Raw genomic sequence first — 26,666 nt, 5'->3', positions numbered from 1 at the left:
TTCCATATAGCGCCAGGCACAAGCGAGATGCGTCTTTACTGCACGGAATGGTGTATCACGAGGGTCAATATGCGATTTTTACGTAGCACATTGTAACCGTGATAACTGAACCTACACAGTTATCACGGTTACAATGTGCTCATAAAAATCGCAGGTACCGGTTAGATTTGTCTCTTGGGTCGCTGCAACTATTATGTCCTTTCGACTCATAAAGTCTACAATTTCGACGATCTTGATTGCAATTGAATTGCCGGCACTGGCCCAGCAATATTGCGGCTGGGGAGAGAAGTGGTAGGAGTCACATAGTCCAACAACGACGACGTTTGTGACCCACTGCTGTCTATGTTAGCACAACACCTTGTAACATATTCAGTTCGATTATACTCCCGTAGTGATGTAACCTAGAGCAAGCACGCAAATGCACCTACTCCTTACACAGGTTGCACCTCATCTACACCGATTGATGATGGAGGCAATTCTGGGGTCCCGGTTTCTCTTCAAACCTGTCACGGACCAGAAGCGTGCGGAGAAGGCCCTCCGCGATGTGCCATGACGATAAAGGGTGGAACACCTACACTGAGGCGGCAGCCATTGGGTGAAGGGTTCAATCGGGTCATTCTGGCACACACAACCGACTGCAATGGAATTGTAGACTAGATGGTGATTGAGGTGACTAATGCGAATGCATCTGTATCCAATATCGGAGTTCATCAATTTAAAATGCTCCACAATCCCCGAATTGAGTTTTAAGTTTATTTTAAGACCTCATCATACTAGAGCTGCGACTCCATTCCCAAAGACTTTCTGACAAACCTATAATCTGACTAGAACTTCTAATTAAAACTGGTACGAGTTGTGTCCATCACAGTTCCAGACATGTGACCTCTCATTTCCCAAAAGGTATTTTAGTGATTTCCCATTTGAAGTCGTTGTCTTATTTTGGTAAGTTTAAACCTTAGCCTGTAACACTCGTTCTTTTTTAGATTCTCGTTTTACTTTTAACATATTCATAAATTAGTAATGCACGGTTTTACTCCACCTACCTACCTTTTGTCATATTGGTAGGTAAGTTAGTTGGTTGGTGTCGTCGCATGACTTCTGGTTATATGGAATAACCTTTAACGAATTTATTCAAATTTGCATGCTAAGGTTTTTCTTTAAGATTTTCCACAAGTCAAATGTGTGCGAATGCATATTCTTCTAGCGTTTTTGTTTTTCAACCAGAGGTCGCATGTTATAAATGAGAGATACTGGGGATATTACGCCACAATAAAAATGTTAGAGCTTTTTTATGTAGGCTATAACACAGCCTCCATCAGTATTGAACAAAATATCTTTGTGGATAATTGGGTATAGGATCAGCATTGCAAAGTGCATGAATGTATGACTTTGTGCCCAACAGACTAGACTATGTGTCTGTCTTTCTGTCATTAGAGACGTAAAGGCAATATCAACGGCATTCAATGGTATTCGCTTCTATTCAATGCTAAGTTTATAACCCACTTCTGTAGCCCCCGATTGCAAGTGTGAATATTTTTGTTGGGCTTTTTTTCCTACTGTGGTCAGGTACAAATATTTTTGGATACACCGCAAACGACGAGTATGGTGTCCACATTAATAGGCTGCCATGAAAGGCCAAATGAAATTGTTAAAAAAAACAGACAAACTTTATTTAAATCTACACTCGCTTGAGTACTTCGTATAGAACTGTGCTTTGATCCAAATTTCATTTGATTTATTAATGGCATTTTTTTTGTTTACCGAATAAAAAGGCAAAAATGTGAATTTTTTTTTCGTCTTAAAAGTTCTTTAATAGAACGTTTTTTTTTGAAGCTGAAACATCTGTCATTCTAAAGCAGTCTTTGAAATTGAAGTTTTTGTCCCAATGACAATCGTTTAAATCGAAAACAAATTGTCAGCAGTTGATGATGGGGTGAAATCAAAAACTCTAAAAACGATAACAAATTGTTAAGAATTAATTGTTTTTGTTCTTATTTTATTTTATAAAAAAAAATTGTCCAAAACGCACAATGTTCTAAATGGATTGTCTTTTTTATTAGTAAGACAAATGGGTATATCAGAATAATTAAAGTTTGGTAGTAAAATACTTAGATGGTTTAGCCAACTCAGTGAGCACCCTGGTAGCCAAGCTAAGATTGTGAGAGCCGGGGGTCATTGGTTGGATTTTTACCAAATCCATTGATGTGTCCCTACTTTGGTACCATAATGGAAATATAATTTTCTGAATCAGATTTTAGATTCCATTTAAATCCGGCCTAACCTAAAGTTCTCCAACATTTTTTATGAACCTCAAATTAAGACAAAGGATGATATCATATCATGATGATGATGAGTTGAGCAAGATCTTCTTCCGTTCCTTAGTATGTACGTATTACAAATAAAATGTATAAAGATAAAATTTCGTGTACCTAAATAATGATTTATGCTATACGTAACTTACTTTACTTAAATTGGCCATTACAGAACATTTATTCCACTAGCCGAACGTAGAATATCGTTCCAAGCGCCTCGATTTTCTGCGCTCATTCTAAAATCTCTTGACAGCAAGTTTCGAAGTTTCTCCCACCACTTTATTTTTCCATCGGACTTATGGTCTCCCCCGTTTTTGCCTTCAAAAAGGAGCTTCTTTATCCATTCTGACAACATGACCTAGCCAACTAGCCTAGCAGCGGTTGTATTTTGATACGTATACAGCTCATACAGCTTGTGGTTAATATGTCGCCAATATTCTTAATTAACGCAAACTGGTCCATATATTTCACGAAGAATCTTTCTCTCAAATACTCCAAGCACTGCCTCATCTGCTTTCACAAGTACCCATGCCTCAGAACCATATAACAACACGGGTAGCGTTAGTGTCTTATATAGCGTAATCTTTGTCAAGAGGTGGCCTAGTTTCTAAACTGCTTACTTAGTCAAAAGTAGCATCTGTTTGCCAGTATTATTCTTCGCTTTATCTCAAAACTGGTTTCATTCGTTTCGGTTATGGCGGTGCCGAGGTAGATAAAGTTGCTGACAATCTCAAAGTTGTGGTTCCCAACTTTCTCCATTTCCTTCATCTGCTCGGTTGTGCAAGGGTGTTTGGGAGTTGAAGCCATCCATTTCGTCTTATCTCCATTTACTGCCAGATCCATTTTCACTGACTCTCTTTCGATTCTTTCAAAGGATGCAGCTACTACTTCCGGTGATCGACGTATGATGTCGATGTCGTCGGCATATGCGAATAGCATGTGTTCTCTTGTGACTAGTGTGCCATATTTATCATATCTGCATCACGTATAATCTTCTCCAACAGGATATTAAAGAGATCACACGATAGGCTGTCTCCATGTCTGAAACCTCGTTTGGTATTCCGAAAGATTCTTACCTGTTCTTACTGAGGAACGCGTAACAGCAAGTGTCATCCTGCAGGGATACCAAATTAATTTTGCAGGGATACCAAACTCAGACATGGCTTGAAATACCTTTGAACGTAAAGGGGTATCGAAAGCGGCTATATAGTCAACAAAAAGGTGCTAAAAGTTGATTTGTCATTCTCGGGTCTTTTTCAGGATTTGACGCAGTGTGAATAACTGGTCCAGGGTGGATTTACCAGGTCTAAAGCCACATTGATAGGGTCTTAATTATCTAATTTTAATCTTTCACACAGTACGCTCTAGAGTATCTTGTATGCGATGGGGAGGAGACTTATTCCTCTGTATTTGGCACATTCCGACTTTCTCCTTTCTTGTGTACGGGATATATTGTAGTATGTTGAGGTTCCAATTATGGGGTATGCGTTCTTCTAGCCAGATTGCGCAGATAAGATGATGCATACGCCTTATCTGCGTGTCGCCTCCGGTCTTAAATAGTTCAGCGGGTAACCCGTCGGCTCCTGCTGCCTTGTTGTTCTTCAGTCGGGTCAGTGCTACTTGGACCTCATTCTGACTAGGAGGTAAACATTCTATACCATCATCAGGAATTCGTTCTGCGGTATCCCCTTTGCCGCCAACGTCGGACACTAGCAGTTAGGTAAAATGTTCTTTCAGTTACCAGATTTCCTTTTTTGTCTCTGCAGGAGGATGTGCCTGCACCAAAACCATCGGTTTCATGTTAATTCTTTGGTAGAATTACCGGACTTCATTCTGACCCTGTACATCTCAATTTGCACACACTCACGTCTTTCTATTTCCTTTTTCTTTTTGTGGAATTGACGTTTCTCCTCTCACATTTTCTCGCGATACCTCTCTGTTGCTTCTGATTGCAGGGATCCGAATGTAAATTCGCTGGACGGATCGATCGTTCATCCACGGATCCGATCGTATACACGCTGGATGAATGCCTTCCATCTATCACAACGTGATCAATTTGGTTCCTCGTGTTTTGATCGGGTGACAGTCATGTGGCTTCATGAATATTTTTATGTTGAAATCTGGTGCTACTAACTACCATGCTTTTTGCTGCTGTGAAATCTATCAGCCTCAACCCATTACTGAACGTTATCCCGTGGAGGCTAAATTTTCCGACTGTTGGACCAAAGATGTCTTCCTTCCATATGTTCGCATTAAATTCTCCCAGAACGATTTTAATATCATGGGCGGGGCAGCGGTCATATTCTCTCTCTAGGCGCTCGTAAAAAATATCCTTGGTCTTCTCGTCCTTGTCTTCCGTTGGGGCATGGGCACAAATTAGGCTGATGTTGAAGAACCGGAGTAAGGCTGGAGACAAGATATTTCAGTCTCCAACTAATCCCACTAATCCACAGCCAAATTCATGTCTCGTATTATGGCAGCTATAGTATAGTTCGTCACCGTTCGGTGTTGTAGTGACGCCATTTCCAGTCCATCGCACTTCCTGTAAAGCGGTAATGTCTGCCTTGTACTTCTCTTATACATCCGCCAACTTCTCTTATACATACTTCTCTTATATATACTTCTCTTATACATCCGTATACTGCACCTTCTCTATAGAGAGTGCGGACATTCCAGGTGCAGATCCGCTAATCATGGTCCTTTTTTCGTTTACGTGGGTCGTCAACGTTGGGATTTCAAATCCGTTTTTACTATTCCTTTGTTTCTCATAGTTTTCTGGGGCGGATTAATGACCCAGCGCCCCAACTGCATGGGTTTTGTGGGATTGCACATGTATCCCTCGTTGCGGCGAGCCGCTTGCTCCAAGATTCAACGCTCGCCTCTAGCCACCCCTAAACTGGTAACAGACGCTGATGTTGGCAATTGGTTATTGAAGACGCATATAACTCACATTGTCATCTCGAGTATCATTGGCACTCAGTATTTAATACAGAATCAGTGCCATATGACTCCTCACTGAGACTCTCCTCTCCGATATCGCTGACTGCCCGCGGCCGCATTTGCAGCTACTTCGCATAAAAACAAAGCTTTCCAAGATCAGCTAAGCTACCCGTGGTAACGATGGACACAAGTCGGAGATCAAAGTTCCAGCCTGTGTAGTGCTCATAGTTATCCCGTGTCGGCCGGTTACAGCCGGCTATACGTAACTGCTAATGCAAATTTGCACATGAACATTCACTTAAGGAACAGGGGCAAACTTTTCACATATCAATGAGTGCTGTCCGATTCAAGTTTAAGGTCAATGATAAGGGACCTCCTTTTTATAGCCGAGTCCGAACGCCAGTGCGATACCTGTTTGTGGAGAAGTTTTTGCATGGCTGCCATACCAAATGGAACAGTAACTAACAAATATTGACAGTATTAGGAGAGGATAACCACCGCTGAAAATGTTTCTGATGATCACGCCTGGATACGAACCCAGTCGATCAGCGTCATAAGCGGACATGCTAACTTCTGCGCTACGGGGCCTCCATGTTATACGTAACTAAAAAGTTTAAATATTGTATGCAAAAAATCAAGTTTTGACCTGACAAAATGAATTTCTTTTATAAAGATCTTCTACGCATAGTATGGTATTGACGAAAAACTACATGACGGATCTAGGCTTTTAGTGATGGTTATTTTTGACTAAAACTAAAACTGAGTTTATTTAATCAATATTATTTATGTATTCTTTATTAGGTAATATATTTAAATCTAATATTTTCCGAATTTATTTTATCTAGTAATAACTAATTTTTACCACTTTTTTATTTATTTAAAACATCTCCACAATATACCAGCGGATTTCTGCAATAAAAATAAATGTATATGCAGCATATTAAAAATATATAAAAAAAACGATTTTTGATCATTTGCTTACCTATTGGAAGCAATATGGAAAATATTCTTGGGAACATATTTGAGATTCGAATTCAGACACATTAAGTCAGCTGCCTTAATCGATGTATATTTGCTTAGGTCCATATCGGAATTCTTCAAATCCGTGGTATCTTTTCGGTGCCATTTGTGTAATTGAGAAAATTGTTCAGCTGAAATAGAATAAAATGTTTATTTAGTAATGTTAAAAAGAAGGCAAAGGAAAGACAATTAACTGGGCCTTCCAAATAGACGATATGTAAATTGTGTAAAGATCGGGACATACCGTGGCTACGTCAACTATAAAAGTGTATATCGGATTAAAGGTATAAATGGGAGCTATACCTAAAACTTATTCGATTTTGATATAATATAAACCGCATCCTAAGGATTCTTATAAAATTTCTTATGTCATGTAAAGATCGAACCAAAATTGTGACTGGAAGCTATATAATCATGGGCCAAAAAATTGGTATGTAGGACAGACAGCCAGTAAAACAGCCAGACATGGCTAATTTAAGACCAGTAAGGAAGGACAAAAGTCGGGCGGTGCCCTACACCTACCCTATAAATACAATGTGGGAGCCATATCCAATTCTGAACCAATTTTGATGGACCTTTTGGACCGAGCAAGTATGTTCAAACTGTAATAACTACGGTTGACAAATGACTACATTATTGCAAATCGCCCAAAATCTGACGAACATATATATAGGGGCTATATCTAATTCTGAACCGATTTCGAGCAAACTTCTCAGATAATGTGGTAGTCGTCGAGGAAGGTGTTGTTCAAAATATTGGCAAGATTGTCAAACAATGCGCTTGCAGTAGCTTTTGGGGTGAAAATCAGTCGATATACATATATGACAGCTATATCTAAATCTGAGCCGATTTCTATGAAATTCAACAGTAATATCGAGAGTCATAAGAAAATCCTTCCTGCAAAATTTCGAAAGAATCCATTTAAAACTGAGCACTTTCTTGCAATATTTCTCAAAATCGGACGAACATATATGTGGGAGCTATACCTAAATCAGAACCGATTTCGTGCAAGCTTCTCAGATATTGTGGCAGTCGTCGAGGAAAGCGTTCTGCAATATTTTGTCAAGATGGATCAATGTATACGCTCTCTGTGACTCCAGAAGTTAAAATCGGGCGATATATATATATAAGAGAGCTATATATAAATCTGAACCGATTCCCATGAAACTCACCAGTAATGTTGAGAGTCAAGAGAAAATACTTCCTCTCAAATCGGATTACAAAAGACCATTTTATTGCAATATTACAGCAAATTGAACGAACATAGATATGGGAGCTATATCTAAATCTGAGCTGATTTCGAGCAAACTTCTCACATACTGTGACAGTCGTCGAGCAAAGCGTTGTACGAAGTTTTGGGAAGATTGTTCAATAAATGCGCTTCCAGTGGCTCTAGGAGTGAAAATCGGGCGATATGTATATATGAGAGCTATATATAAATCTGAACCGATTTCCATGAAATTCACAAGTAATGTCGAGAGTCATAAAAAAAACCTTCCTGCCAAATTTCGAGAGAATCGGTTAACAAATGACCATTTCATTGCATTATTACTGAAAATCGGACGAACATATATATGGGAGCTATATCCAAATCTGAACCGATTTTTTCCAACTTCAATAGGCCTGTACCAAAGTTTAAGACGATCGGATGAAAACTGCGACCTGTACTTTGTTCACAAATTAGCATGGACAGACAGACGGACGGACAGACAGACAGAGCTAAATCGAATCAGAAAGTGTTTCTAAGTCGATCGGTATTCTTATCAATGGGTCTATCTCTCTTTCTTTTGGGTCTTACAAACAAATTCACTGAGCTATAATACCCTGTACCACAGTAATGGTTTAGGATATAAAAATGGATTTCTCTCAGTATACTGAACACAAAGTCTAGCTCTTCTCCTCTTTTGGGTTATAAAGAAATGCGCAATGTTATAATACCCTCTACCATATAAGTGGTGTTGGGTATAAGTAGATCGTGCACTAATAACAAGTAAAAGCGTGGTAAGTTCGGCCGGGACGAACGTTGGGAACCCACCACCATGGATTTTGCAAAAAATTCATGCAAAATAGATTTAGTTGAAGGACATAATTTTGTTCTACATACCAAACTTCTGGCAAACCAGTAAAAATGAAAGCTTCTAGGAACCAAACAAGGATGATCGACAAACCGCTTAACATGGGGGCTATATCAGGTTATAGACTAATTAGGACCGTATTTGGCACAGTTGTTGGAGGTCGTAACAGAACACCGCATCCAAAATTGCAGCCAAATCGGACATAAATTGTGGTTTGTAAGGACTCAAAAAGTCTAATCGGGAGATCGGTTTATATGGGAGCTATATCAGGTTATAGGCCAATTTGTACCTTACTTGGCACAGTTGTTGGAAGTCATACCAGAACATCGCATGCCAAATTTCAGCCAAATCGGACATAAATTGCGGTTTGTAAGGACTCAAAAAGTCTAATGGGGAGATCGGTTTATATGGGAGCTATATCAGGTTATAGACCGTACTTGGTTCAGTTGTTGGAAGTCATAACAGAACACTATGTGCAAAATTTCAGCCAAATCGGACAAACATTGTGAATTCCATGGGCACAAGAAGTCAAATCGGGAGATCTGTTTATATGGAAGCTTTATCCAAATCTAAATCGATATGGCCCATTTGCAATCCCCAACGACCCACATCAATAGGAAGTATGTGTGCAAAATTTCAAGCGGCTAGCTCTTTTCGTTCGACCGCTATCGTGATTTCGACAGACGGACGGACGGGCATAGCTAGTTCGAATCAGAATGTCGAGACGATCAAGAATATATATACCTTATGGGGTCCTAGATCAATACCCTCTAATCGCATTCGTAGTTTTGGAGCCGATGAGCAATCATTGCAATTTACCGTGTATAAAGTTCGAAACGTCAGCAGGGGCATGCCGGAATCTTTACACTGATGTTGATAATGCTTGGATATACCAGGAATCCGATACCTGATAAAGGCCCTCAACCTGTTTCTGGACACTCTTGTAGTTCCCGATGTCTTTAAAATAGGCAGAATGATCCTAAAACTGGAAAAAATTGCAACAAGGGAGAATCGTGTAGAACGATTTGCATTCTCTCGTCCGTCGCTAAGATATTTGAGTACTCGCGTCTCTATACTAGTTGTTTGGTTTTCGTAAACTACATAGCACTAAGGCAGCCTTGCACTAAACATATTAGCCGAGGTCAGTGAAACAAGGAGGTCTCTAAGGTGGAATGATATCTCCTGCTCGTTTAACCCCTAACTATCCTGTAGTCCACACAAGATGACAACGAGATTGTGTCATGTGGGGAACAGTACACGTTGCAGATCTTGCCGCTTACTTCGCTGCAAGAAATTTCAAGTTTAATGTCACTAAATACCGATGGGATCGGTTTAAATGAGGGCTATATCTATTAATGAATCTATCTGAGCAGAATTCGGTGTAAAGTTGGAGGGAACGGACGTACCTCACCACATTTTAGCCAAATCCGACCAAAATTTAAGCTTTTAAGGTGCGTTAAACCGTTGAGTGGAGCGGACATTTTGTTATTTCGCTCCCCAGGCATTTTTCTGTAACTCGTAATAGGTCATTATTTTTGGAAGAAAATTTCTAGTCACTAAAGGATAGCCACGATTGTGGTGTCCCTAAGGCGGTTGATGATCTGCGTCTGTTTCCAGTGGAGCGGCAGATCTAGAGCCCGGGAGTAGGCTTAAAATGGTCTCCAAAGACCCAACAGCTGCAGTGGGTAGTATCAGGCCGTAGCATGTTGTCTGTTACTGAAACCTCGACTGGTGGAGCGGCTGCTCCAGGCTCCACAAGCCAAACGCAGGTTTATTGAGAGGCTTGGTGCGAATGATCCTAAGACTCTCACTAATAGAGAGAGAGACTCCCTAAATTGGGCTCGGGGATTCGCTGCACAGGCTACCCCAAAAACTACACGTCTAGATTCGGAAACTGCACCGCAATCAGCCAAAAGGCTGCGGTCACCTAGAGGGCATCCCATGCCTAAAAGATCGAGGGCGAACAATAGTAAGATGGGTCCATGGACCTTTGCTAATGTCCCTAGCGACAGTTTGGTGATGGCAGTTGTCGACAAAGGAGAAGAGCAGGGCTGCATACCAAGGAATAATTGGAGTGGGATGGTCAATGGACTGTCATCAGTATACTCCGATGTTCTTGCGGAATTTCCTGGGTCTCCTCCAATTTGTAACGATGCAGGCTAACTAATTGCCTTAGGGGATCAACGCTGAATTGAAATGTATCGTTACTCCTTCTCGACCAATGGCGAATGTTTGGATTCCAAGGATTCCCTCAGATCCAAAATCGATACTTGGAAGACTGAGGGAATGGAATCCCAATCTTTCAACCGCCGACTAGAAAATTGGTAGATTGGACGATGCTGATGGTGACCGGAGATATGCAGTATTCGTACAAAACTCCGGCTGTCGCGCAGACCTCAACAAGTCTGAAGGAGTTGTATCCTGGCTGGCTTCCCTACATATGGCACACGATTCAGAGATGCCGCCTTCAAAGTTGCTGGTTAGTGCCGCTTCTATGGGGAAGATCCTCATTGTGGAAATTGATGCTAATGCACATCACCAGATATGGGGAAGTTCGGTTGTCAACGAAAAGGGTGAGCTGCTTTTCGAATATATTAGCAATCTGGTGATTCGTAATAAAGGGGATAAAACGACCTTTATTATCAGGGGTACCTCCTGCCTGTACTAGATATTACATTTATATCGGAAGATATAAGTGCAAGAATATGCGACTGGGAAGTGTTGGATGACCACAGCTTCTTTGATCATCGTTATATTCGTTTTAGCCTTGGAGAAAATACTGCAGAAGTGGTCCCTCGGCTTAACAGAAGAAAGGCGGTTTGGTATAAATTTCGGCACAAATTTTGCACGTCTATCCCTGTTCCTTTTAGGCCAGAAAAGGAAGTGGAAACTGCGGAGGATATAGACACAATGACCAAGCTGATCACGAAGGCCCTGAATGACTCGCTTTTGTCAGCATGTCCTAGTGCAAAGCCAAGGGTCAAACAGCGACCGCCATGGTGGACCCCAGAGTTGGTTGGCCTAAGGAAGGACTGCAGAACACTCTTCAACAAAGCGAAAGCCACAAGAGCTAAGGCTGAGTTAAGAAAATATAAGGGAATGTATGGGCAATGTCTAGTAAAGAAACACTAGAACTACCACATTTCCCGGGAAATTCTCCAGCGGACAACGTGGCGCCAGAAGAGGTTGTCACTGGTATACATTCGTCGCAGGTTATTGGGGAAATTGTGTGGCAATAAGGTTTCAACTCCTTTAAGTCGCCAGGCCCTGATGATGTATCATCGGTTGAATTACAAGCTGTGTCTGATAGACCGGTCCCTTGGCTTACTGAGATATACTCTTCTTGTATCAGCATGTCATATATACTTGTGGGATGTCCCTCCATACACGAAGGTAATTTTCATTCCGAAAGCAGGAAAACTTTACCATACAAAGGCGAAAGATTTTCGTCCTAGTAGTCAGTCATCCTTTATGGTGAAGACTCTTGAAAGGGTGATAGAAACATATTTTAGGGCAAAGATCCCTGGAGATCGCCTGTCGCGGCAGCAGCATGCATATTGTAAAGGCAAATCCACTGAAACAGGCCTTAATGACCTATTTGGCTACACAGAGGGTTCTCTCGCTGTCAAGGAAAATACAATCGTAGCATTTCTTGACATTGAAGGTGCTTTCAATAATGTAAAACGGACGTCAATAATGAAGGAGTTTGAGTTTATAGGCATCAATTCTGCCGTAAGAAAGTTTATTAATAACTTACTTACTAAAAGATGCATTAGGGCAGGCTAGGGATTTGTGGATCTAAAAAGATGGACCAGCAGAGGAACACCTCTACTTTGGATTATAGCCATTAACAATATATTATTGTCTTTGAAAGAAAAAGGCGTAAAAGTGGTCGCATATGCCGATGACGTGCCATTTGCGGTTAGGGGAAAGCTTCCCAGAGATATACTTCAGGAAGCTCTGCATGGTGCACGTAGGCTACCGACAGTGGTCTAGGTATAAATCCGTGCAAGACAGAAGTAGGAGATACAATTTGCCTACAGTGGCACCTGTCTCCTTGGAAGGAGAAATTTTTCTATTTACAGAAAGCGCAAAATACCTGGGTGTTTTGCTGGACAGGAAATTGAACTTCAAATCCCACATTTAAGAAAGGCAACTCTTGCCCTATACACCTGCAAGAGAACCATTGGCAAAAGTTGGGGGTTTTAGACCGCGTGTCATGCATTGGGTATGTACTGCAGTTGTCAGACCTATAATGCTATATGGTGTTGTGGTCTGGTGGACGCTACTTCAAAATTTCACCTATTGTTCAATAGTCAACCGCATCCAAAGGATGGCTTGTTTGTGCATCGCAGCCGCTCTGAGAACGACACCATCTGATGCACTGAATTTAATGTAACATCTTATGGCTCTGGACATTGTGGCTGGACAAATTGCAGAGACCACTGACTTGAGGTTGAGGGAGCCTTCTCTTTGGTCATATGGCGGCTATGGACACTGTGTTATCCTTGATACAATGTCCGATGTTCCAGGCAGTTTGGATTACGACCTAACTAAGCCGCTTTTTAATAAAAAGTACTGTACCACTATTCCTGATGGAACCAATTGGAACTACGACATACCTGGTAATAGAAGTTACATAAACTTCTATACGGATTTTCCCAAACTAGACAACCAGGTGGGCTTTGGGGTGTACTCTAAAGATTTAGAAATGGTCATATCGAAAATGTTAACCGACCGCTGCAGTGTTTATCAAGCGGAGATCCTTGCAGTTAAGAAAGTGGTGGTATGTCTAAGATATAATGTCATAACAACGATTGCCATAAATATCTTTTCAGATAGCCAGGCAGCCATTGAATCCCTGGAGAACGTATTTGTAGAGATTGACGCTGGATAAATACCCAAAAGGTATTTACCCGGTAAATTGGGTAAATACCTGGGTATTTACCCATTTGTACCCATAAGCTGAGTATTTATATTTTTGCAGATATCTTGGGTATAAAAGTATTTTCCAAACAATGTTTGATGATTTCATATTCTTTGTATATAAACCTGATCTTCTGATCTCATAGAATTGGATTTTAGTTATATATAGTCGCTATATAGACCGATCTCCAGACTTAAAGTCTTAAGACAATACATTGGTCATTTTTCATCCGAATGAGATACAATTTGGTAATGTGCGGTTCACATCGGACTATATTTGGATATAGATGCCCTTAGGCCGACCCCCGATCTCCCGATTTATGGTATTGGGGCCGTAAAAGATCAATTTTTTACCCGAATTCGATAAAATTTGGCACAGTATTTTCTGGTAGAGCCCTATTCATTCCTGTCAAATTTTGTGCAGATCGGACCATATTTGGATATATCTGCCATACAGATCGATCTCCCGATATAGTGTAATGAGCCAATAAAAGGAGCATTTTTCATCCGGTTTCAATGAAATTTGGCACAGCGAGTCCTTTGTCATTGCCCGGCTTTCGCGTCCAACAGATACCGGTACTTAGGTTGAGACACAGTGGCATTGATAACAATTAAGGATTTTGTAAGTAGTAGTAGTAGTTTCCTAACTTAAAATTTTCTTTTTAGAGGTTACTTTATAGTTTTTAGAGCGCACAACAAGCCGATTACTGGTTTAGGAGCATGTCCATCGTGGCATGGGGCGGATTAATATCTGCACCCTCTTTTCAACCTAACCTAACCTCACCTTAAAGCGATCTGGATGGTTCAACGGTAGGAACTAAAAGGCATCTTCCTTCTTCTGTTCCTGCGGTATCACAATGGACGAAAACGTCTAAGTGAGTCTGAGTGGTCTAAGTGAGTGGCCACTTAAACCTAACCTAACCTTTCAGCAGTACCTTACAGAGTCACATATCGATGTTTTAAGTGTTCCATGGTAAAGGGTATAAAAAAATAACTAACTTTACTGTAATTGCGTTTTTCTTCTTTCATATCAAAGGTTCCTACTTGTAATTTGTATGTAAATTTTTCTTATTCACTGTCAAAGTTTATACTACAAAACTTTCAAAAGCAGCCAACAGGTGTTTGAGAAAATATTTTACAATTGCCAAGTAGGATATGAATTTAAAAATGGGAATCATATGAAAGCCAAATGCTCATACATATTAATGAGCATGGTTTTGTGCTCGCTTACATATTGAAGTCACAATCAAATCCGTAAAAATAGATCAGCCAAATTGAAATAGGTCAGCAAGAGACTTAAGGTTCACTACATGTTTTTACAATGGAAAGTGTACAAGAAATTTATTGTATTAATAAAAAATCAATTCAATCAATTGAAAGAAGTCTTTTTTTCTATTTTTTCTTCGAGACCCACTTAATGATCGATAATTTTTTGGTTTCCTTTATAACCATTTTTATGGCTAATGTATCTTAATACACACAATATTTCGAATCAGTTTTATTTGTGGCAATTGAAAAAAATCATAAAACCTTTTCAAGTTTATGGGTTTCATAATTTATATTTTTACTACCCCTTCCAATTTTCGTCCCAGAGAGAGAGAGAGTGTTGAACTTTGGGTATGGAGACTAACAGCGAAAGTAAATAATTGGCTTAAAATATTAATTCTGACAGTTATTGATGTTCGATTTTATCTAATTTTCTGCGATACCACAAATTATTGGATTTTCAATTCACCCAAATTTTTTGGAGTACAAAAAAGCCTGTTTACGTGTAAATTTATTTTTGTAACCTCTCCCTCAATTGTAACCGGTTGTAGGGTAGGCAAGGTGGTTGGTAGATAGCTACCTAAATGGACATTTGTTGAATTTTCGTTTCATTTTGTTTTGGCTTTATCATTTATTGAAAACTTCCATTGAAGTTGAGAGAACATGTTAATTATTTTATTTATGGTATGGCGGTATCATAACAAACTGCCGTTCTTTTCAAACCTTCTGTCCCCGTCAGAGCAAACGGTGTCTTCTGATATATTGTCAAAGAATCAAATCACGGATATGATGTTGAAAATGTGCACTTCTCATTGGTGGTGTCACACACTTCATGGATGCAATAGATGTGTCCATAATTGGAATACCAAGTCTGGTAGTCATGACAATCGATATTGGACGTATTTAAAGCACACATACACACAAGTGACACGAATTCAATGTTGGAGCAAAAAATCAGATTTTGCAATGATAGCCGGATAAAAGCACTCTACAAACCTTCATTCGAGTATACCATTCATAAAGAGAGGTGACTTGCATGGAATGAGTTATAAATTAAATTTTCATTAAAATTAAATTATCGTAGAAAACTCGTAGTCCGTAGCCATGTCCGTCCATTTGATTTTCCTTCTTAGGTCATTAAATCAATATTGATTTGGTATATGCTTTAGATCCTTTGACAAAGTTTAAATCTGACAATATTTGTATATATCACTAGCTGGCCCGGGCCCGATCCGCTGCGCCTTCTTTTACTTTATATGGAACTAATTTTTCCTTGGAATATTTCTTTTCGACAATTAAAGAGCTTTTAGTGAAATACCATGCTACGAAAAAAGTATATCGCTTGAAAAACAGTTTAACAATATATGTGCTTTTATCTGAATCCCATTTGATCTTTATTGGTCTACGAATTTAAGTTTGGATGCAAGGTGTACTCCACTCTAAAAATACCTTATTTTAGCCCGTTATCTCATGATGTCTGATTTAGGTGTGTTTTCGGGGCTGAGGTGGTCCCCCAAACACTTGGCCCTGAAAAAATATCAGCATCGTGCTCTTCTATCAAATACCATTTACTTAAACCCCATATTGTAATTGGTTTGAGGGGAGTTTACAGGACGAGGCGCCCCCAAACACATGGTCCAAGATTGGTTATCAAATTCGTTTTCTAATCTCAAATACCTTTCATTTGAGCCACACATTGGCATGATCGAAAAATGTTTACCCTTTGGGGGTGTTTTGGGGATGGGGTGATGCCCTAAAATACATGTTCCTACATGTGGATATCAAATTCGTATTCTAGTCCCAAATACCTTTATTTGAGCCCCATATTGCGATGGGCATACACCACTCGACTGACCCAACTGCTTGATTAAAGCACTCCTTGTTACGACGATATAACGACGTAGTACAACCTATTACCCACCACATAGAAACGCAGCAATCAGAAGTACGCGCCAGGTGAAGGAGAGGTATCGAGAGAAAAGTAGAGAGGGGAAACGTCAATTTCGCAGAAAGAAAAAGAAATGGAAAGAAGTGAGTATAAGCGAATTGAGATGTACAGGAATCAGAATTAAGTCCGGAAATTTTACCAAAGAATCACACCGATGGCTTTGGTGCGCGGATTGGAGGATATGGAAAGAACATTTTTTTCCAGCTACTAGTCTCCGACGATGGCGGATAAGAGGATACCGTAGAACCAATTAATCATGATGGTATAGAATGTTTACCTCCTTGTCAGAATGAGGTCCAAGTAGTGGTGACCCGATTGAAGAACAACAATGGAGCAGGAGCCGATGGGTTGCCCGCTCTCCTGCGCGATCTGGCTATAAGAACGCATAACTGATTATTGGAACCTCAGCTTACTATGTCCCGTATATAAGAAAGAAGACCAGACGGGATGTGGCAACTACAGAAGGTGCGGGCACATACTCCTGCAGAGACAAAGAAGGCAATCTGGTAACTGAGGTGCTGAAGAGATGGAAAGAACATTTTTCTCAGCTGCTAGTGTCCGACGATGGCGGATAAGAGGATACCGCAGAACCAATCCCTGATAATGGTATAGAATGTTACCTCCTAGTCAGCACGAGGTATAAATATCCGTGACCCGACTTAAGAAAAACATGGCAGCAGGAGCCGATCGGTTGCCCGCTGAACTATTTAAGACCGGAGGCGTATGCATCAGCTCTCCGTCATCAGATTGGAACCTCAGCTTATTATGTCCCGTATATAAGAAAGAAGAAATGACGGGATATGCCAACTACAGCGGAATACGTATCCTCCCCATCGCATACAAAATACTCTCGAACGTACTGTGTGAAAAATTAAAATCTAAAGTCAATGAGATAATTGGGCCCTATCAGTATGGCTTTAGTTCATGTAAATCCACCATAGATCCTGGAAAAGACTCGAGAAAGACAAATCAACACCTACCATCATTTCATTAACTACGAAGCCGTTTTCAACAGCTCTATACGTTCAAAGTTATTATAAGCCATGTCTGAGTCTGGTATCTAGACAAAATTAATAAGACTCTGCAGAATAACATGTTCCTCTGTAAGAATACGAAAGAATCTCTTCCATCCATTCAATACCAAACGGGGTTTCAGACAAGATGACAGCTTATCATGTGATCTCTTTAATATCCTGCTGGGGAAGATTATACGAGATGCACATGTGAATAGATATGGCACACTACTAAGAAGAAAACACATGCTAATCGCCTATGCCGACGACATCGATATCATGGGTCGGTCATCGGAAATAGTAACTGCAGCCTTTGGAAGAATCAAAAGAGAATCAGTGAAAGTGGTTCTGGCAGTAAATGGAGATAAGACAACCGGGAAGACAAAGAAAATGGAGAAAGTTGGAAAGCACAACTTTATCTACCTTGGCACCACCGTAGCCGTAACGAAAGACACCAGTTTTGAAGAATAAAACTGACAAACAGATCTTTCTTTGGATTAAGCAAGCAGTTTAGAAACAAGACCACCTCTATACACACGAAGATATATTCAAGATACTGATACTACCCGCGTTGTTATATTGTTCCGAGGCATAGGTACTTGTGAAAGCAGAGGAGGCAGTGCTTGGAGTGTTTGGGAGAAAGATTTTTCGTAAAATTTGTGGATCAGTTTGCATTGATGGGACAAATGTTCTGTCTGGGAGGAGGCGTTCTGGTAGGTCTGAATCATATCCCTCTGCATGCCGCTCAACTAATGCGTCCACCTAGGCGTTGCATAGTTTAACAATGACTTGAGGACATTGTTTCTACTATTGACTTTGTCACAGAATGTAGTAGAATGGCTGTCAAATAAGACTTTAAGGAAAAATTTGCTATTATCCCGTATCAGCGGGATATTTTCAAGTATTTTGGGGTATTTTGTGGTCTTTACGCCATAGGCTCTGACAGCTGCCGGCGTATTTTCTTTGTACTTTCGGTTCAACCTTATTCAGATTGATCATGCAATCGGTCGCATATGATACGATTTAAATGCTATCCGAGATTAAAATAGTGCCACTTGTACGTAGTAGCCTACTTTGGGGAACTCACTATATCCCTCTACAGTGCTATTACTTCTTATCCTTACATTCTCAGTCGTATATTCAACGAACACATAAATAATTCGTTATTCAACGTTTCAGTCTAGGATGTGTTGGTGATGCCTCGGGAGCCTCTTGGCAGGGCCTTAAAGTTAGTAACCTTGGTATTTAGAAAAGATGTTCGGGCTGCCAAATCTTCATTTGTGGTCCAATTTCCAAAATTCCTTTTTGCTGGATAGTTCTTGAGGTCTATAATACTGGGTTCGGGTATATTCGACTTTTAGTTTTTTTTTGAAATTTTGCCGAGACTGGCTTTGTATTTTGAGATTTATGAGAGCATTTGTGGTTCAATTTAGGTCAAAGATAGTTTCACATGCGGTAGTAAATTTTCTGTAGAGCCTATAAATATTGTTTTGTGCTCTAACCATTTCAAATTTCATGGAGCGTTCTGGCATATTTTTTATTTTTTTTTTTTGATTCTATCCCACTGTGCAACGTAGAGATTTCATGGGGACCCAGAGCCTGGGACGTTTTGATATTTCGTTCACGGTAGATTTAAGTCGACAATCATCGGCTCAAAAACCTCCTGAATGCTCAATATTTTGACTATTGAACAATCTGTTCTATCTCTACGCAGAGGTTCGAGAGTGACTACAACTTGCCAATGCTGGCACTAAAGTTACAGAGCTTCATATGCTCTAGTTGACAATCTTATTAATTTCATTATTCAGTTCCTCTATTCTAGCATCAAAGGATTGGAACGAAGAATCAAACTCGTCTCCGAATTAAGCCTTACCTGAGATAGTTGACCAGCAGATATGATAGCTCGAAATTTTCTCTCAGCACTTCGAACATCTAAGGTCCAAGGACTTTTATATAGTTAACAAACATTCGGCGTTCGGCCAATGGATACCATTATGGGAATGTGGTCTGGTGCCAATGAAATTAAACCTCAGCATACATCATTAAACGAACCAGGTGGCACCAAATGGATGTATGGTGAATTGTTCCAAAAAATCGTAATTCTGTTTGGGCATGTCTCATTGTACAATTACAACCCCACAACTACCAACTATTGGTAAATATATATATTGCGTTTTCTAAAAACGGCCTAATAATCTTTTTGGCCTATATGTCCGCTTTGTGAGGTTTTGAATAAGTCTGGTGCCAATGAAATTAAACCTCAGCATACATCATTAAACGAACCAGGTGAATTGTTCCAAAAAATCGTAATTCTGTTTGGGCATGTCTCATTGTACAATTACAACCCCACAACTACCAACTATTGGTAAATATATATATTGCGTTTTCTAAAAACGGCCTAATAATCTTTTTGGCCTATATGTCCGCTTTGTGAGGTTTTGAATAAGGGGTGCTGTTCTCCCAGTTGCTGGATGTCAACCGTGGGTTTAAGTTACCCTTTATATAATCCATAGGATATACATGAACTAGACATAGGGTATTTTGAATGAACGGATGGTTAGTAAAGCGTTGTTAATTTTTCGTATCGGTTTTGTTATGTTTCCAGTAAGCTGCCAATTTGACGCATTGTCGCCTTAGTTTCTTCATGATACCATGATGGCACTGGGGCTGTATGCGCCACAGGCCACTTTGCCACCTGTTGTTTTAGTTGAGAATTTTTGTATGTAGCTATCTGAACGTTGCATTTCGTTTATTTTTTTTTATTTAACTTCGTTTGGTCTTCAGCCGAACAACAAACTGTCCGTCGATGTCAATTCAGCCGTTTATTTCATTTGTGCCGTAATTATTACAAGTGTAGCATTCACATGTGTTTTTGCTTAGAATGCACAGTATTTCAAGAAACAAAACCTCAAAACGTCTTAGAGATAGGTGACCAGGTTTATTCAAAGTTTTGTTCAAAGGACTGACTTTAACTTTAATTGGAACATTCGCCTCATTAGTCTGACTTAGAGTAGATTTCTAAGCTCATGGATCTTCTGCGCTCCTTCTTCAATCTCTGAACCTAGTTCCGAGATGTCCTTCACCACTTGATCTTTCCGTAGAAATTTTGGTCGTCCCGGTTGGCATATACCACAGTACTTGTCTTCAAAAGACTTCTTCGCTGGACAAACGCTGTACTTTGATACGTTTAACTTAACCAGTTAAGCAGGGTACTTTGTTCTGATATCGGAGTAGTTGTAAAAAATTTTAATAATAAATTATTAATTTTTTTTAAACATAATTATAAGAAATGTTGTGTTCCAACACAATCTTGCCTTCAGGAATAATTATTTTTACGTGTAATCTTAACCTAACCTATCTTTGAATCTTTAAGTAGAGTATTCTGTTCAGCTTTCGAAATTGTTGCGAAAAACTTTAACAAAATATGATAATTTTTTGTTTAGTTTAATTTCAGTTTAATTGGCTATGACAGAACATTTGTTCCACTAGTCGAACGTTGAATAGCGCTCCTAGCGCCTCGGGTTTCGAGGTGTTTCCCACCACTTGCTATCGTCGTCATACAGTTCGTGGTTCATACGACGCCTAGATTCTCCATTAACGCAAATTTTTCCATATATTTTAACAAGAATCTTTCTCTCAAACACTCCAAGTACTATCTCGTCTGTTTTCACAAGCGCCCATGCCTCAGAACCATATAACAACACGGGTAGTATCAGTGTTTTGTATAGTGTAATCTTCGTCTGTCGAGAATTGGCCTTTTTTCTAAACTGCTTACTTAAACCCAAATAACATTTGTTTGGAGGCCACTGTAGCGCAGAGGTAAGCATGTCTGGGTTCGAATCCCGGCAGGAACATCAGAATATTTTTCAGCGGTGGTTATCCCCTCCTAATGCTGGCGACATTTGTGAGGTACATTGCCATGTAAAAATTTCTCTCCAAAGAGGTGTTACTCTGCCGCACGCCGTTCGGACTCGGCTATAAAAAGGAGGTCGCTTGTCATTGCGCTTAAAATTGAATCGGACAGCACTCGTTGATTTGAGAGAAGTTAACCCCTGTTCCTTAATGGAAAATTCATGGGCAAATTTGCATTTGCATTGCATCTGTTTGCCAGTACTATTTTTTGCATTATTTCAAAACTAGTGTCATTCGTTTCAGTTACGGCGGACAAAGTTGCTGACTGTCTCAAAATTGCGGTTCCCAACTTTCTCCATTTTCTTTATCTTATCGGTTTTACAGGGCGTTTTGAGAGTTGATATCATCCGCTTTGTCTATCTACTGTCAGACCCATTTTCACTGACTATCTTACGATTCATTCAATTGCTGCAGTTACTACTTCCGGTGACCGACCTATGATATTGATGTCGTCGACATATGCGAGTAGCATTTGTTGTCTTGATAGTAGTGTGTCATATCTATTCATATTTCCATCTCGTTTAATCTTCTCCAGCAGGATACTAAAGAGATCACGCAATAAACAGCTCCTTGTCCGAGATCGGAGAGATTCTTTGCTATTCCTACTGTATCAGCAAGTGTCATCCTGCAGAGTCTTATTAATTTTGCGGGCATACCAAGCGACAATTGACAAATTGTGTGGGATCCAACGCGAACACATTTGTTTCACGGTCAAATGTTCATGCATTATTGAATGTTTGCAGATTCCACTAATGCCTAAGGTTGTCTCAATCTCACAATAGGTTGTTGTTGTTGTAGCCACATTTGCATGTGGAGGTGGCGATCCTCGTCAACCTCTAAAAGGCGAGCAATCTTGTTCCGGTCTATACGACCGATCGCTTCGGGAACATGATGACCTTTGGTTATTTAAAGGCGCTAATAACTCACCCGTATCGAGCATCATAAGTACTCAGTATTTAAGCAAGAGCCTGTGCCACCCGTCCTCTGAATGAGACTCCACTCGATACCGATGTCCGCGACTGCAGTTGCAGCTACTCCATATCCGTCACCTGTGGACGCGCCCGGTAGCTCTTAGCTAAGCTTCTCGTGATGTAAAGAACATCACACAGATTGGATCTCAAATTTCCAGCCTGTGTGATGCAGATAGTTATCCCGCTGTGGGCTTAGTTCCTTCGTGCTCTTTCGATAGTCGGTAGGCCAGAATGGCATGGCAATTTTGCATCCATCAATGTTCATTAATTCGCCAAGTGACACATATGCAAGTCCAATGACTAGTTCGCTCCCACCGGAGGAGCCATTCCTGGCGAAAAACCATGTTAGCGTTATGTCGTGAGACAGCATTTCGACCTCACCCCAAGGGCTGGACTTTGAATCCAAGACCTTGAGGTTCGCCATACTGTTCATATAACTCCAGATTTTCATAGGTGGGAAATTCCTTTTCAGGATTTCATTTGCGGCTCTCGTTATGACACAAACCAAAGATCGTGCACTCGCCTCTGGGGGGTCTATTCAAGGGTCTCGAAGTAGACCCCTAATTTCGTCCCTGACTCCATCTTCGAGCCATCGACCGAGATATCATCCTCTTCAAGCTCAGCATCTGCGTCACAATCCTCCCTCGGGAAAGCGAAAAAAAAATTTTTTTACGGTCAAATGTTCAAGCAATATTGAATGAATGCTAGTCCCACTAATGCCTAAGGTTGTCACAATCTCACGATTGATTGATTGGCGCACAGCATCAATGGTTTTTGGAACAACAACTGATTTTGGAGGACCTTCACACAATTCGTCTTGCAGTGAACTACGACCTCGGTTGAATTCACCATACCATCGGTAAACACTGGTCCTTGATGGAGCAGTATTGCAAAAAATTTAATTAAGTTCATCGATGGACTGTTCTTGAGGTAATCCACGTCAAAAGTTGTAAAGAAGAATTGCACGAAAATGTTCGCGATTTAAATCTTTTAAGTTACTGTAAACAACACAAATAGCGCTCGTATGTCAAAACGTTCTGAATACGTTTAACCTCAAAATGCCAAGCTTTATGATAGAGCTGTCACTTGGCAGATTGCAATACAAGGGTTGTCCAATCCTAAAATATAAAAGGCAACCCTCGTTCATATCTAGGCCATTGAACCATACATTCTGTCGTTGACCACCTTAGCATATAAGTATATTGGATTTGAGACACTGTGCCATTTAAATGCTTTATCCGTAAAGCTTTTTAATTATAGAATAATCAAAAAAAACTATCTTGGCTAGACACATCAATACGCATTACGTCAAAACGGAATGGCCTACAGCGAAGTCGTAGTAGCCTCCAACTATTTTCATACATTTATTAATTTGACAAAAAAAAAGATTTCTTTTATTATTTCTTATTACTCGTCGATTGTTGTTGTTAGTTTCTTTATGATCGCCTTAATAACCTACAGCGATCATATGACGTTATAAACTTGGTTACCAGCATAATTTGAAGATTTTGAAAACATTTGTAACGTCTTTGCTTTTAGCAACAATTGCTTGGTCCTGCACTTGGTGTATAAATTGGATTGGCTAAAATCCAAAGACAATATTAATGTACATAAGAGTCTTGAATATGTGAATGCTAGCTGTCTGTCGTTGTTACCAATTTTTTTGTCTTCAAATTTTTTTATTTCCATTAGCCTTTGTGAATATTGGCTAAATGTGTATTTAGCTCATTAATTTTTCATATTTCGATAATTGTATAAATGTATGGATGGCTGAATTCATGTATGAAGTGGTAGGCTGTACATTCGTTGATTACAAATTTATTTGTGTCACTCAGACAAGCGACGAACAACAATTCATTCATTCGACATTGGTAAATGTTATTAGATTAGACTGTTTCTTTTTTTGTGCCAAACTCATTCTAATGCCTTTATTCAGCGGAGATTATTGGCATTTTACAAGACACTTGAAGCATAAAATTTTGCACATATGATTCTCTTTGGATGCGGATTTGACTTTTTGCCACCAAAGCAGTCGTTGATGTACATATGTCGAGATTAGCCGTTATTAATTAATTAATCTAGTTTTCATGTTTTTGTGGCCGTCTTCTTCATAATCTGAGCGATCATAACTTAATTCATTAATTAAAGCTGTCATAACAAGCGTTCAATATTTGATGGCATTTAGCGATTTTTTTTTTAGTTCCAATTAGAAGGTATTAGGAAACATTTAGTAAATTAGATTTCCGATATCATTGAAGCATGAGTGGTACATTTAAAATATCAATATATCAGCTATCAATAATTCAGAACTATAAAATTCAATTAAAGTGTCTATCAAACCTATCACCTGCATGGTTATTTCACCATAAATTCTATAAATTTTGCTTAGTTTATGTATGGATTATTGCACGCTAAACATACTTTACTTAAACAATAACAAATATTCTAATGTTCTCGCTGGGATTCGAACCTGGGTGTTCAGAGTCATAGGCAAACATGCTAATCTATGCACCACGCACAGTGGGATGGAATAGAAAAAAAGTAGTAAAAGATATACCATTTGAGAACGGATATTGGGTTGAGGTGACTGGGCTAGACCCAGGGGTATCAGTGTTAACCCAGAGAACACAGATATATGCCTGTTCACGAGGAAGACGAAGGTAGGCCTATTTGACGCACCACGTTTCCTCAATAAAACGATTTCGATATCTGACAAGGTCAAATACTTAGGAGTGATCTTGGATAGTAAACTTAAATGGAAGTGTCACATTCAGGAGCTTACTGAGAAGGCTCACAGATGTTGGGTACTATGTAGACGGGCCGCAGGCTCGAAATGGGGCATGAATCCTAGGATAGTCCACTGGCTCTACATGAGCGTGATTAGACCTATGCTTACTTACACCTCAGTAGTTTGGTGGACTGCTATGCATAAAAAGTGTAACATAAGGACCATACAATAGGTTCAGAGAACTTGTTGTCTTGGCATAGGCGGAGCAATGAGGACCACGCCCACTAATGCACTGAAGACTAGTCTAGATATCCGACCCATTGACATACAGATTAAATGTGAGGCAGCCACTGCGGCTATGAGACTTAAGACGATGCGAGAATGGATTGAGGATGGGAGCAGCTCATACCTTCGCGATAGAAACGAGGCGACGATAGGAAACCTGGAAGGAAGGGAAGAGGTTTCCGATCGGATACCTGAGACGACACTTGAAGTCGAGTGCGAGGCACTGCTGCCATCGGCACAGTCTTTGATTGACGGAACCCTAATATTGCCGTCTGGAAGATCATGTTACACAGATGGATCAAAGCTAGGAAACAGAATGGGCCTGGGGTCTACATTGAGAACTCAGGGGACTGAGATCCGGTTTAGACTGACTGCCTGCAGGCGATCACGGAATGCGTGAGGTGGTATAAAATGGCCATAAGGGCAATAACAACCAGGAGGGAAAGGTCACGAACAGCATTGCAGTGTAAGAAGTAGATTAATGCCTTCTCTAAAGAAGGCAGATTCCGCATCGTTTGGTTGCCGGGCCATAACGGAGTAATGGGGAATGAAAGGGCAGACGATTTGGCAGTGAAGACCAGAGAACTGTCGTCGATAAACTTGGTTAATCCGAAAGCTTTTGGGTGGACGCATTCTGATTTAAGGGCGTAGGCGGCAAACGCATGTAACACTGTGGAACAGCGAAACACTCGGTAGAACGCCAAAAGTTTATGGGGTGATCCGGATCATGAGGGGACGAGGCTATTACTGAAAGGAAGCAAGCAGGAGGTAAGTAAAGCTTTCGGTGTCATAACGGGACACATTGGACTACGAGCACACTCATGCAAAATCGGTGCGGCAAGTGATAACATGTGTAGTAGAGCTGACAAACTATCGATAATTGAAACATTCGATATTTCTAATAGAAAATATCGATAATACCGAAACTATACTATCGTTTATTTCTCATCACCTATATTAAAAAATCTGTATTAAAAATTAATCAGTAATGAAAAAATCATTGTAAAAAATTTTAGCCAAATCGGTTAAAAATTATGCTCTTTTTGTTCAAAATTTTTGCAAAAATTTGAACTTTGCCGAAATTATCGATAGGAATAATATCAACCGATATTCAGACAAAAAATAAAATACCCATAGTATCGATAGCTCCATCGATATTTTGCCAGCTCTAATGTATAGGGCATGTGGGGAAGATGATGAGACGTTAGAGCATTTCCTATGTTATTGCCCGGCTTTCGCGGCTAACAGTACTTAGGTGGGGACACGATTC

At 40.0% G+C, this 26,666-nt stretch overlaps 1 protein-coding gene across 1 annotated transcript in view; it reads right to left on the bottom strand.

The window, feature by feature from the left end:
• Positions 1–6,016: 6,016 nt before the first annotated feature.
• Positions 6,017–26,666, bottom strand: part of LOC106082182 (chorion peroxidase) — a 42,236-nt gene continuing 21,586 nt past the window's right edge. Inside the window, exons 9-10 of the mRNA XM_013244548.2 lie at positions 6,235–6,403; positions 6,017–6,161 (exon numbers count right to left, since the gene is read on the bottom strand). Of these exons, the coding sequence (XP_013100002.1) occupies positions 6,122–6,161; positions 6,235–6,403 (209 nt within the window). The 3' untranslated portion in view covers positions 6,017–6,121. The remainder of the gene's footprint in view (positions 6,162–6,234; positions 6,404–26,666) is intronic.

The sequence above is a fragment of the Stomoxys calcitrans genome, chromosome 2 (genome assembly GCF_963082655.1).
Source record: "Stomoxys calcitrans chromosome 2, idStoCalc2.1, whole genome shotgun sequence".
Lineage (NCBI taxonomy): Eukaryota > Metazoa > Arthropoda > Insecta > Diptera > Muscidae > Stomoxys > Stomoxys calcitrans.
Note: the sequence above shows the minus strand (reverse complement) of the source record. Positions and strands in the feature narration are given on the sequence as shown.